Here is a 12,132-nt window from a genome sequence, read left to right on the forward strand (position 1 = left end):
ATATTTATATGGTCCTATCAAAAACTTGAACTTCAACTCCATTTGTATTATAATTTTTTTTTTTAAAAAAAAACTCCACTTGTATTTAGTGGGTCTTTTTTTAGGAGACAAATTCATAAGTCGCAACACCCTTTTCCTCCTGATGGAACCATTTCATCGTTCACAATAAATGTGTACCCTATGAATATGCATCTCTATTGCTTCTTGGAATGTTATAGATTCATCTTTCTCTACGGGAATGGAAAATGGAAAGTTTAAAGTCACACGTGGGTGTGAGAATAACCTATTTATTGGGGCCAAAGGCAGTGTACTCCCACAGTCCCATTACACTAGCCACAATGGTGATCGTCACTGTCAGCTACGATCAAAGTTAAACTCCCATTGAAAAACTTCTCATGAACAAACAACTGAGGACTCAAATCTTTGTATTCTATGATTCATAACACAGGGAGTATCACTTAGAATTATCAAGAAATCAAAGACTTTAGAGGCCAATTATTGTGAGATTTACTTAGTGGAGCATGTTTGTAATAAGCAAAATGTGATTGTCTGAAGATAAGGTCAATGTGGAACTTCATATTCTTGATATCTGTTTTAAGCCCTTTGGCTTATACATTTTCAGGTAAGTACTTGCAGCTGAGAATTTGCCTTTCTAGTGTCGCTCAAAGAAACAAGAAAAAAGGAAATTCCATTTTTTTGGACTCAAGATTATGATTTTTTCATTATTCATCATTGCCTTCTTAAGCAATATTTCATAGCCTTGCAATTTATTCCTTTGGGTCGCTGGTACACTTCGTAGATCTATGGAGACTACTACATTACTAGGTCAATCAGTGATGATCTGAGAATCAATATTAGTTTGAATTCCTGCCCTAGAGCACGGGCTTGTGGTGGCATGTACACAGCCAATACAATGGCTTCTGCAATTGAGGCGATGGGAATGTCACTTCCTTACAGGTAGAAATTATGTCCAAGCTGGTTTTCATTGTAAACATTAAGATTTAACATTTCTTTGTCCTTATTGAAACTCTATTTTTGAATTCATTGTGTATACACCGATTGAGCTTTTTGTTCTGCTTCTTCTTTTAATCCTTGTTTTCATATATTGTAAAGCTCTTCAAGACCAGCAGAAGACCTGTTGAAGTTGGATGAGTGCCGTTTAGTTGGCAAGTATCTTTTGGAATTGATAAAATTGGATTTGAAACCGCGAGACATTATCACTCAAAAATCATTGCGCAACGCAATGGTTGTTGTTATGGCCCTGGGTGGATCTACCAATGCCGTGCTACATTTGATTGCTATTGCTAGGTGAGGGTTCACTATGTTTTTTCCATATATATATATATATATATATATATATCGGAAAAGTGTTGCTACTCGGTCTTGTAGTAAATACAGTGGGTTAAATACAGTGGGGGCCCACATTGTTTGGGTGGTCCAAACCATTCATTTGAAAGTCCCTTATAGGGTGTCCACAAAAAATCAGACCCATAGGATGATCCTAACCCATCCAACAGTGGAGGGAAAAATGGGCAGATTTCTGGACAAACTGTGTCTGTCCATTTTTTCTCATTTTTCCCTCCACTGTTGGATGTGTTAGGCTCATCCTATGGGTCTGATTTTTTGTGGACATCCTATCTAGGTAAGGGACTTTCAAATGAATGGTTTGGATCACCAAACAATGTAGGCCCCCACTGTATTTAACCCGACTGAGTAGATAAGCTTAGCTACAAGATCGAGTAGCAACACTTTTTCGATATATGTTCACTATGTTTTTTCCATATATATATATATATATATATATATATATATATATATAGAGAGAGAGAGAGAGAGAGAGAGAGAGCGGTTCCTACTAACGTTTACAGATAAGTTCCCTGCGAACGATTGTTATTAGGATTACCATTGGCTGATAATAGGGGGGCCCCCATACGTATTCTCAAAGTCAAAATCATAACAAGGGAAAATGCCTATTTTTTCTCGCCTATTTTTCTCCCAAAACAGCGTCGTCTCCCCTCTCCCAAAAAGCTCTCTGCTAGGATTTCAAATCGGCTCCGATCTTCAAGCTTCTTCATCTCTCTGCTAGTGTTCCCAAAAAGCTCAGATCTTTCTAAATGACCATCGAAAAACTCCGTGCAGACACTTTGATTCATCACATGATCTGGGCCATTCATATTGTTGACATCTCAGTAGATGCATAGCCTTAATCGAACTCGTCAGACAATCTCAACCATTTGATCTTCAGATAGTATCCTTCTTTAGTGTTTGTAGTTCCTCAATGTTCCTGTCCATTGGAGAGTATATTTATTATTGTTAAAAAGATTAGAATTGATGATGTGGATTACCAATTCTGTAGTTCCTGTCCATTGTAGTTCCATCTTTTTATTAGTATTAAAAATATTAGAATTGATCTTGAGGATCTTGTGGATTACCAATTCCTCAATGTTCCTGTCCATTGTAGTTCCTCGAATTTGTTTTGAATTGGAGAACTGATTCTGAGTCGAAATATGATTATTGGACTCATTTACGTTGCTATAAACTGTGCCATTTTAGGTTCCATCTTTCTCCAGCTGTTGTTTGAGAGGATGCAAAAAAAAAAGCAAAATAAGCAAAGGAGAACTTGGAGAAGAACCGTACCTTTGAAACCCTATCCGAAATACGAAGCTTGATGACCTTTTTGAAGTCGAAGCGTTCTCTGATTGTCTTTTAGAAAGAAGAAGAAGATTTCAGATCTGGGCTTTTTTGAAACCCTAGCAGAGAGGTTTCTTCAAACCCTACTAGATGATAGCATAGAGGAGAGAGAACATTCTCGCTTTTTGGGAGAAAAAAGAGGCGTTTTAACTTTCTCATGAATTCGACTTACAAAACGTGATTTATGGGGCCCACGTATTGTCAGCCAATGGGCGTTCTCATAACAAAACATTCGCAGGGAACTTATCCGTTAATGTTAGCAGGAACCGTAAACTCACACACACACACACACACACACACACACACACACACACACACACATATAGAGAAAACGGTTCCTACACATATGTGTAGATAAGTTATCTACACACTAGCTTAAAATACAGTGGGGGCCACATTATTTGGGTGATCCAAACCATTCATTTTTAAGGCCCTCACATAGATAGGGTGTCCACAAAAATCAGATCCATAGGATCATCCTAACCATTCGAACTGTGGAGGCAAAAAATGGACTAATTTGTTGAGGTTTAAAGACATCCATTTTACCTCCACAAATCGTAGGGTTGGGATGATCCTATGGATCTGATTTTTTGTAGACACCCTATCTATGTGAGGGCCTTTAAAATGGATGGCTTGGATCACCCAAACAATGTGGGCCCCCACTGTATTTTAAGCTAGTGTGTAGAGAACTCTCTACACATATGTGTAGGAACCGTTTTCTCATATATATATATATATATATATATATATATATATAGATAGATAGATAGATAGATAGAGAGAGAGAGAGAGAGAGAGAGAGAGAGAGAGAGAGAGAGAGAGAAATCAGCTCCATAGGATCATCCCAACCCTACGATTTGTGGAGTTAAAAATGGACGTGCATAAGCCTTCACAAATTTGTCTATATTTTGCCTCCATAGTTTGAAGGGATAGGATGCTCCCATGGAGCTGATTTTTTGGGCACACCCTATCTATATGAGGGCCTATCAAATGAGTGCTTTGGATCATCCAAATAATGTGGCCCCCTATGTTTGTGAGCTCTTCTTAGATAAGCTTATCTGAGCAGTTGCTCACAAACCATTTCCTCATATATCTATATCTATATAGCAGAAGAGAAAATGAGAGAATTATTTGAATTTCTCCCAAAATTCTATGAGATTTACACATCACTTTTTTTGACTTTTTTTAACGAAGGCACCTATTCAACCGACATATTTTCAATCCTACCCCCTCCTTTATGCTTTTTAACAAAGCCACCCATTAAAGCCACATAATTTCAATCCTACCCCCTCCTTTATGCTTTTTTCATAAAAAGTGGCGTTTTTGTTTTTACAAAATTATGGATTGGGTGCATATGTTACATAATACTATGGATTTTTGTTAACATATTACATAATACTACGGATTCAGGACACCTTTCAAAATATTGACGAATTCCGGGCACCTTAAGAGGAACAACATATTATGGAAACCTCTATAGATTGGAGGGCTAGGATCACCCTATGGAAATGATTTACGGGCACAACCTATTTCTGTTGTGTTCCATCACATGGACGGTTTGGATCAACCTATGATGTGGTCCGTACAGTTCTTTGTCGGCCTGTGCATCACACGGGGCCCTGATCCTAGCCCTCCAATCTATAGAGGTTTCCATAATATGTTGTTCCTCTTAAGGTGCCCGGAATTCGTCAATATTTTTACAGGTGTCCTGAATTAGTAATATCATGTAATTACTACCCACTTTCCATAATTTTGCATATAGAAAGGCTGCCAATGTTGACTTTCGTGACACATTCATATTTAAAAAGTAGGGGGAAAATAATAAAATGACTTGTTTACCCTCACATAGTTAGTTTGGACATACATATGGAGCAAGGGCATTAAACAGTAAAAAACCACCATGTTGATGTGTTAAATCGACAGAATTTTGAAATAAATCATTAAAATATTCTCTTTTCTCTTCTGCTATATAGATATAGATATGAGAAAAGTGTAGCTACACGTACGAGTAGCTAACTTAGCTACTCCGTCGGCTTAAAATACAGTGGCCCACATTGTTTAGGTGATCCAAACCATTCATTTGATGGGCCTTCACATAGATAGGGTGTGCCCAAAAAATCAGCTCCATTGGATCATCCCAACCCTTCAAACTGTGAAGGAAAAAATGGAGAGATTTGTGAAGGTTTATACCCGTCCATTTTTGCCTCAACAAATCATAGGTTGGGGATGATCCTATGGAGCTGATTTTTTGGGCACACCCTATCTATGTGAGGGCCCATCAAATGAATGGTTTGCATCACCCAAACAATGTGAGCCACGCTGTATTTTAAGTCGACGGAGAGCTAAGTTAGCTACTTGTACGTGTAGCTACACTTCTCTCTCTCTCTCTCTCTCTCTCTCTATATATATATATATATATATATATATATATATATATAGAGGAAAATGATTGTGAGCTTGAAGCTCATATAACTTATATGAGCTTGAGGGCCAAACACATGTGGGCCCACATTGTTAGGATGATCCAAAGCATTCTTTTGAAAGGCCCTTACATAGATAGGTTGTGTACAAAAAATCAGCTCCATAGGATCAACCTAACCCATCCAAAAGTGGAGGGCAAAATGGACAGACACCGTTTGCCACAAATCTGCCCATTTTTGCCCTCCGCTTTTGGAGGGGTTCGGATGATCCAATGGAGCTGATTTTTGGTACACACCCTATCTATGATGGGGCCTTGCAAATGAATGTTTTGGATCACCACAAAAAATGTGGGACCCATGTGTTTGGGCCCTCAAGCTCATATAAGCTATATGAGCTTCAAGCTCACAATCATTTTCCTCATATATATATATATATATATATATATATATATATGAGAAAAGTGTTCCTACGCTTGCGCGAGCTCCCTGTGCTTTAGTTGTGTTATAAAGCCTCCTATTGGTTCGTTTAGCGGGTCGACCTTGCGGGTCCACAAAAAGTGACGAATGGGAGGCGTTATAAACGACTAAAGTCGAGGGAGCTCCCGGAACACTTTTCTCATATATATATATATATATATATATATATATATATATATATGTCTATGGAGGCCTGTGTCTAATAATTGGTGATGCTTGTGCCTTTTGCAGGTCCGTGGGTTTGGAATTGACTCTTGATGATTTTCAGAAGGTTAGTGATGAGGTTCCTTTACTTGCGGATCTAAAGCCTAGTGGAAACTATGTCATGGAGGATTTACACAAGGTCTGTAGAATATGAACGGCCGAGGAATTTAATTTCTATCATTTTGTACATTTTTCTAGTGTTTTCTTATATTACATGGCTTATGGAGTCTCGTGATTGGCTGATAAACTTTTTGTTATAGATTGGCGAAATACTTGCAGTCATGTTCTATCTTTTGGAGCAAGGGCTTTTAGATGGGGATTGCATAACTGGTATGCATAGTAAATTTGGTGGATGTTTCACTCCTTGATATTATTGTTTATCTACTCATTTGATCTTATTGCTAAATGCTAACTTTATAAAATTAATTAGTCTCGGGTAGGACAATAGCAGAACATGCAAAGTTTCTCCCTGTATTGGCTGAAGGTCAGGTAAGATAGTCAATTTGTAACACTTTAGGTTCTTAGATATGACTCCTGTACAATTTGAATATGAGGGTTGCTATTTTGTTTTTTTCCAGCAAATAATAAGACCAATAGAAGATCCCATCGAGTCAATAGCCCGCATCCAGATTTTATATGGCAATATAGCACCAGAGGGCTCCGTGGCAAAAATTACCGGGAAAGAAGGCATATATTTCTCTGGTGCAGTATTCTCTAAAATTTCTACCCTCTTGCTATCTCCGATTATTATGTTTCATTTTACCAACAATTGGACAGAATAGATAATGAGGGCATATGCTTGGCAGGTCCTGCTCTTGTTTTTGAAGGCGAGGAGTCGATGTTTGCAGCTTTCTCAGGAAATCCAATTAGCTTTAAGGTATGTATATCTGATTTGGCATTTGTAAACTCTCTATATGTGAAAAATTGCTTCAACTTTAGTAACTTTATTAGCATGGAAAAGTTATTAAAGGAGAGAACTTTTATGAGAGTGACAATTCAAATTCTTATATTATCTGTATGTTCCAGGGCAAAGTTGTTGTTATTAGAGGAGAGGGACCGAAGGGTGGACCTGGCATGCCTGAAATTCTAACACCAGTAAGTGCTGTAATGGGGGCTAGTCTTGGAAAGGTATCCTCATTCAACCCGAATCAAGTGATTTTTTTTGGTGATTAGTGATCACTAGTTTAGCCCAACGTTTAAAAACTCGTACTCCGACAAGAAATTGGCCAAGGTAAAGGTATGTGGACTTGGGTGAGTTTTTTTTTTTTTGAAAATTGAGAAATAGATTCATACCATCAAAGTTTACAATGGGGACCAGAAGTCCCACCAGATTTACATCGTATGAATTGCCCATGAGCATTCTCCTTGGCCCAAGAGAAAAAACCCATTACCCCTTACATTACTCAATAACCTCAGTTGTATCGAATCCAACAAAAAATGCCATATTGTGGAGCCCACCAAGTCAATATCGTGACCTGCCACGTCACACAGACTTTTCCACCACATTCCGAATTCGATTTTCAAAAATCCCGCTCGAAAGCCCAGAACTATCGTGCACCACTTATCGTGCATGATAGCCAACCACCCAACAGCATCGTCGGATTTCTCGCGGCCTCCACCTCGTACCACTACCAATCACCGGCGGGTCAACCTCCCCGCCAACAACCACCTCCATTTCCACGGTTACCATCTCCAGCCCCTCCTACATCTCCTCCACAAAAGATATCTTCGCCGGGGGTGTCTCAGCGATCGCTACCGTCATCAAGAATCTGACAACCTCCTTTGCCATTGGCTACCACACCCGTCCTGAGGCCAGCAGCCACATCTTGATTCCGAAGACTACAACCTCCTACAACCAAGCCCAACAATCCCATTCCTAATCCGGCAATCCGATAATCCACAGCCTCCACGGCCTCACTCCGCCTATAGCCGACCTTCCACGGCTCAAGATCCAGCAAATCACGGCCTCCGATAACCTCCACGGTTTTCCTTGGCTTCAAATCCAACTCACGAGCTCCACGGCCCCAGATCCGGCCTCCACAGCCCCAGATCCGGCCTTCAGAAGGCTCACATGGATATGCTGTAGGCCATATGCCCTGAAGCTCAGGTATTTTAACCTTTTGCTTACAAGTTTTGACATATTCTTGTGTCTCGGAATTAAATGTAGTGTTGAGGTCCATCCTATGGCCCATATTTTAATTTTAAGTGTCCCTTAAGTGTTTTTTTAGGTATTTTAAGTTATAGTTGGGCTACCATGACCCTTTTCCATCAATATCACTTAGTTTTAGGTGTTTAAAATATGGCCCACAAATGTATTACGAAAATCATAAGTGATATGGGTAATTAACTCACATGTACTCAATCACTCAAGTTTAATTGACCCTCAGCACCCACGCTTGCAACTTGAAAGAAGTCTATTAGTCTATGGCGGTCGGAGGTGTCCACATAGGGTGTTCTAGTTAAGCTAGAAATCCTAGTTCTATTATAATTTATACAAATATACCTCACAGCCTTTGGTCGCAAGGCCTCCCACCCGCATACCTATCCATCACCCAACCATCCAGTCTCCACTTTTCCTCACCTTTTTCCTTCACCCTACTCTCTTAATATATCAACTGACAGCCTCTACACTCAAAAAATCCATGCACCATCCTCTAAACAGTCCTAACTCCTAACCATCCTATTTTCTGCTACAACCAGTCCCTATTGATTGTAAGCCCAACAAATCCCCCTTCTTTTGGACTGTTTTGGACAATTTTTTGAATGGTTGGACTGTTTTGGTCATTACAGACCTAAACCCTATCAAGGCAGTCCTAAACCTGTGATCAGTTTATTCACGTGAACTATTTTACGCCTTATACCTGCTGCTGACTAGTCCTAACAGTCAGTGTTATAAGCAGTCAACAGTCCTGAACTTGTTTATTGCCCAAAACCAATACGTAGACTAAAATCCCACAGACCCGATCCCTACCCTATTCCCATCGTGTGTACTTTATTGAACACCAGTTCTATGGCCGACCTGCATCAAATTGGAATCAAAACGGAGTGTATGATGATCTTTCCATACCCGTCCTGCATTAGTTTGGTTTCAAAGCAGCACGTAAAATGATCTTTTTGTACCCGTCCTACGTTGCTGCTAACTAGTCCTAATAGTCCCTTAGTGTCATAAACCTGTCGTAATGGCTTATTATTGCCCAAAACCAGCACCTAGACTAAAATTCCACATTCCACATTCCCATCATATACTTTCTTGAACACCACTTCTGTTCCATTCTCATCGTATACTTTCTTGAACACCTTTCTGTGGCCATCTTACATAAAATTGGAGCCAGAGCGGCATCTGTTTGGTGATCTTTCAATACTCGTTTTGCATCAGTTTGGCATCAAAGCGGCACGTAAAATGATCTTTTCATACCCATCCTACGTTAGTTTGCTATCTAAACATCAGAGCGGCACATAATCTTTCCATATCGATCTTGCATCATGTAGCTTCCAAAGTGGGATCCATGAATTACTTTCTACTAGCCATATAGCTACTTCAAAGAATTGCAAGCTTTAGCTAATGCAATGTGGCGGGGATGACAATTGTGCGCAATACAAATGTACTTATTTACCAGATCAATTTGATCATTCACACCTTTCAACCACACTATAACATGTCAAATCTACTGTGCTGTCACAGAGGATCAAAATACTTACTCCTTTCTAGTGAATGGAAGGGTAGCCTATCTAAAGAGATCCTACTATAGAAGTGACACAGAATAATTCGCTTGCAAGGGAACTTTGATGTGGTAATTGTGAGGCCAAAGTCTGTAGATCTTTTAACTGGCCGAATACATGTGATCCATATAGCTACATCAAAGAATTGCAAGCTTTAGCTAATGTAAGGTGGTGGGGATGACAATTGTGAGCAATACAAATGTACTTATTTACCAAATCAATTTGATCATTCACACCTTTCAACCACACTATTACATGTCAAATCTTCTGTGCTGTCACACAGGATCAAAATACTAACTCCTTTGTAGTGAATGGAAGGGTAGCCTATCTAAAGAGATCCTACTATAGAAGTGACACAGAATAATTTTCTTGCACGGAGACTTTGATGTGGTAATTGTGAGGCCAAAGTCTGTAGATCTTTTAACTGGCCGAATACATGTGATGATCGATTCTAATAAAAACATTTGAACTTGGAATATAGTTCATTCACGCAACTGTCAAGACAAAAGCCACTATTGAATCAGCTAGTGCTTTGCTATGCTCTAGTAAAAATGGGAGCAGTCTCAATATTCACAATTTAATCACAAGTGAAAGCCTGTAGCACGAAGCACAATTATATCCTTAGGCCAATTTCTACCCATTACAGTAGCTCTCAGACCCTATAAGTGAATGGATCTCAGAAATGACTTTGACCACAAGCCAGCACATATAATCCAACAAATATTAAGCAATCAGCATGAACTCGAATCCCAAATTGAGGAAGAGTTGCAAGGAAAAAAAACTGCATCCAGATTCTTTGAGGTCTTTCTAGAAACACTTGAGTTCCAAGTCAAAATGTTCACAGCTAGTTCAAATCGTCAATGTTCTCACTCAAACCATGAACCGGACATACTCGGTGTGCTTCGTGGATTCATGGTCTCCTAATAACTCTAGATTTCTCACCCATTTTCCTTTGGAAATTCTCAAATACGGAGGATTAGATGGACTTCAAGCAATGGAACACAACACCCAATATTTTAATTAATGAAGCAGTAAAGGTAAGTTCAAATGCCCTTGAGTTCTTTGGAATGACAAAATGCCACCATAGCACTAACTCCAACAATAGCTTTGGATGAATCCACTCAGATTGGAGAAGACCCTTGTTCAACATGCAACATAATGAAATAGGCTAAAAGGCATTCTGAGGGATTCATGCAATTGGAAATTAAGCTCACCGAAGATGCTTGGAAATTGAAGAATTTGAAGTTTTACTAGATAAACTTCATGAAAACCATCCCAACAGTAACAATATTAAAACGTATGCTTCCTGAGATAAAAATCAGTCAATTTGCAAAAGATAATATGAGCCTTGGTGAAGTTTTTAATGCCTCTATCAAAGCTTCAACCCGACATCTTGCAAATTGGAAGCAGTTGAATAAAACCACAACTAGTCAAATAGGGAAAGAACCTATTAATTAGGTCAAGATAAATGGAGATTCGGCAATTTAAATCCAATTGTAGGACAACTAGATCTTACCAAATTTCACAAGACCATGCAAATAACTGCTTGCAACATGGAAGATAAGAGGAGTCCAAGAGGCGGAATTATCACTCAGAAATTTGCTTCCAGGACACTCTTAAAATAGAACAATTTGGAATTCCTCCAAGAAGAAAAACCCTAATACCCAATTCAATGTCATGTGAAAGTCCCCTAACATGACAAAACCGTCCCTATTTATACTAATCCCAACTAACATAAAAGGACAAAACTACGCCTCATATGGACTCTTACATATACAAGCACGTACCCTATTACATGGAATTGGTGAAAAGAAAATAGCTACCCTACTCAAAACATTACCCATAATCTTTGGCCGGGACCCGCTCTACATCAGACTCCCCCCTTTAGAAAAGAGCTTGTCCTCAAGCTCGGTTCATTCCCGCAAGTAGGGGTATAGACCCAGGTCATTGGGCACGTAAGGATGCCATCCCTCTTTTACTCGGCCAAATAAAATGCAATGTCGACACCGGGGTCAAACACATAGCTCTCCATGTCAAGTTCCTTCATCCGAAACTTATGTGTACCCTCTTGAAGTTCACCTATCCGTTGTGTCTCATGCCACCATATAGCTCGTAGTTGTGGGATTCCTTGGTTCCTCCCCTGCAAGCCACTAAACATGCCTGCCCATTGCCCTGATATATGTATCAGTCCCAAGTGACTTGGCAGGACATTCCTACCATGAACAATGCTAAGGATATCATCTGCCCCGATGAAATCTACATTAAGCCCATATCCTGCCTTCTTTGTAATTGATTGATGTATTTTCATTAGTTTCTACTTTCTTGGCTTTTTCAATAACCACAATTAATTCCTCATTTGCTTTCAAACTCCCCTCTTTTCGCTCAACTGAATAAAGAAATAGTGGAAATTGGTGCTTCTTTGGATGTGATTGAGCTGAACCTAGCGGACTGACAGGTTGCTTAACTAGGAACTCATCTTCTGTTGCATCACTACTAATCTCTGGAGGTGGCACTTGTGGTGGACGAGGCACAAAATTCTGATTCTGTAGTCTATCAAACTGTTCCTCAAGGGTATGAAGGTCAACTTTCAATTTTTCCCGTGCCTCCCTCTCTTCGCGAC

At 39.4% G+C, this 12,132-nt stretch overlaps 1 protein-coding gene and 2 long non-coding RNA genes across 3 annotated transcripts in view; all 3 read left to right on the forward strand.

Annotated features, from left to right (window-relative positions):
- The first annotated feature begins 238 nt into the window (after positions 1–238).
- On the forward strand, positions 239–5,946 carry LOC143855795 (dihydroxy-acid dehydratase, chloroplastic-like). The gene is made up of 5 exons (XM_077365858.1): positions 239–307; positions 449–523; positions 800–957; positions 1,114–1,308; positions 5,820–5,946. Exons 1-5 carry the CDS (start codon positions 239–241, stop codon positions 5,944–5,946), a joined length of 624 nt encoding a protein of 207 aa, XP_077221973.1.
- Positions 5,947–6,050: 104 nt separating this feature from the next.
- On the forward strand, positions 6,051–6,470 carry LOC143856510 (uncharacterized). Its single transcript, XR_013238248.1, has 3 exons — positions 6,051–6,122; positions 6,223–6,281; positions 6,371–6,470. It is a non-coding gene; the product is annotated as an uncharacterized LOC143856510 (long non-coding RNA).
- Positions 6,471–7,849: 1,379 nt separating this feature from the next.
- The window catches only part of LOC143856511 (uncharacterized), a 32,343-nt gene continuing 28,060 nt past the window's right edge, over positions 7,850–12,132 (forward strand). Inside the window, exon 1 of the long non-coding RNA XR_013238249.1 lies at positions 7,850–7,899. This is a non-coding gene — a long non-coding RNA (uncharacterized LOC143856511). The remainder of the gene's footprint in view (positions 7,900–12,132) is intronic.

Source organism: Tasmannia lanceolata, unplaced genomic scaffold (genome assembly GCF_043159265.1).
Source record: "Tasmannia lanceolata isolate RefF3 unplaced genomic scaffold, GAP_Taslan_0.1 ptg000023l, whole genome shotgun sequence".
NCBI lineage: Eukaryota > Viridiplantae > Streptophyta > Magnoliopsida > Canellales > Winteraceae > Tasmannia > Tasmannia lanceolata.

Bases quoted from the DNA above. Each gene is read 5' to 3' on its own strand.
- LOC143855795 (XM_077365858.1), top strand. From the start codon at position 239: ATGGAAAATGGAAAGTTTAAAGTCACACGTGGGTGTGAGAATAACCTA. The intron at 308-448 runs GTACTCCCACAG...TTCATAACACAG, and splicing joins TTATTGGGGCCAAAGGCAGT to GGAGTATCACTTAGAATTAT. The intron at 1,309-5,819 runs GTGAGGGTTCAC...TGCCTTTTGCAG, and splicing joins CATTTGATTGCTATTGCTAG to GTCCGTGGGTTTGGAATTGA.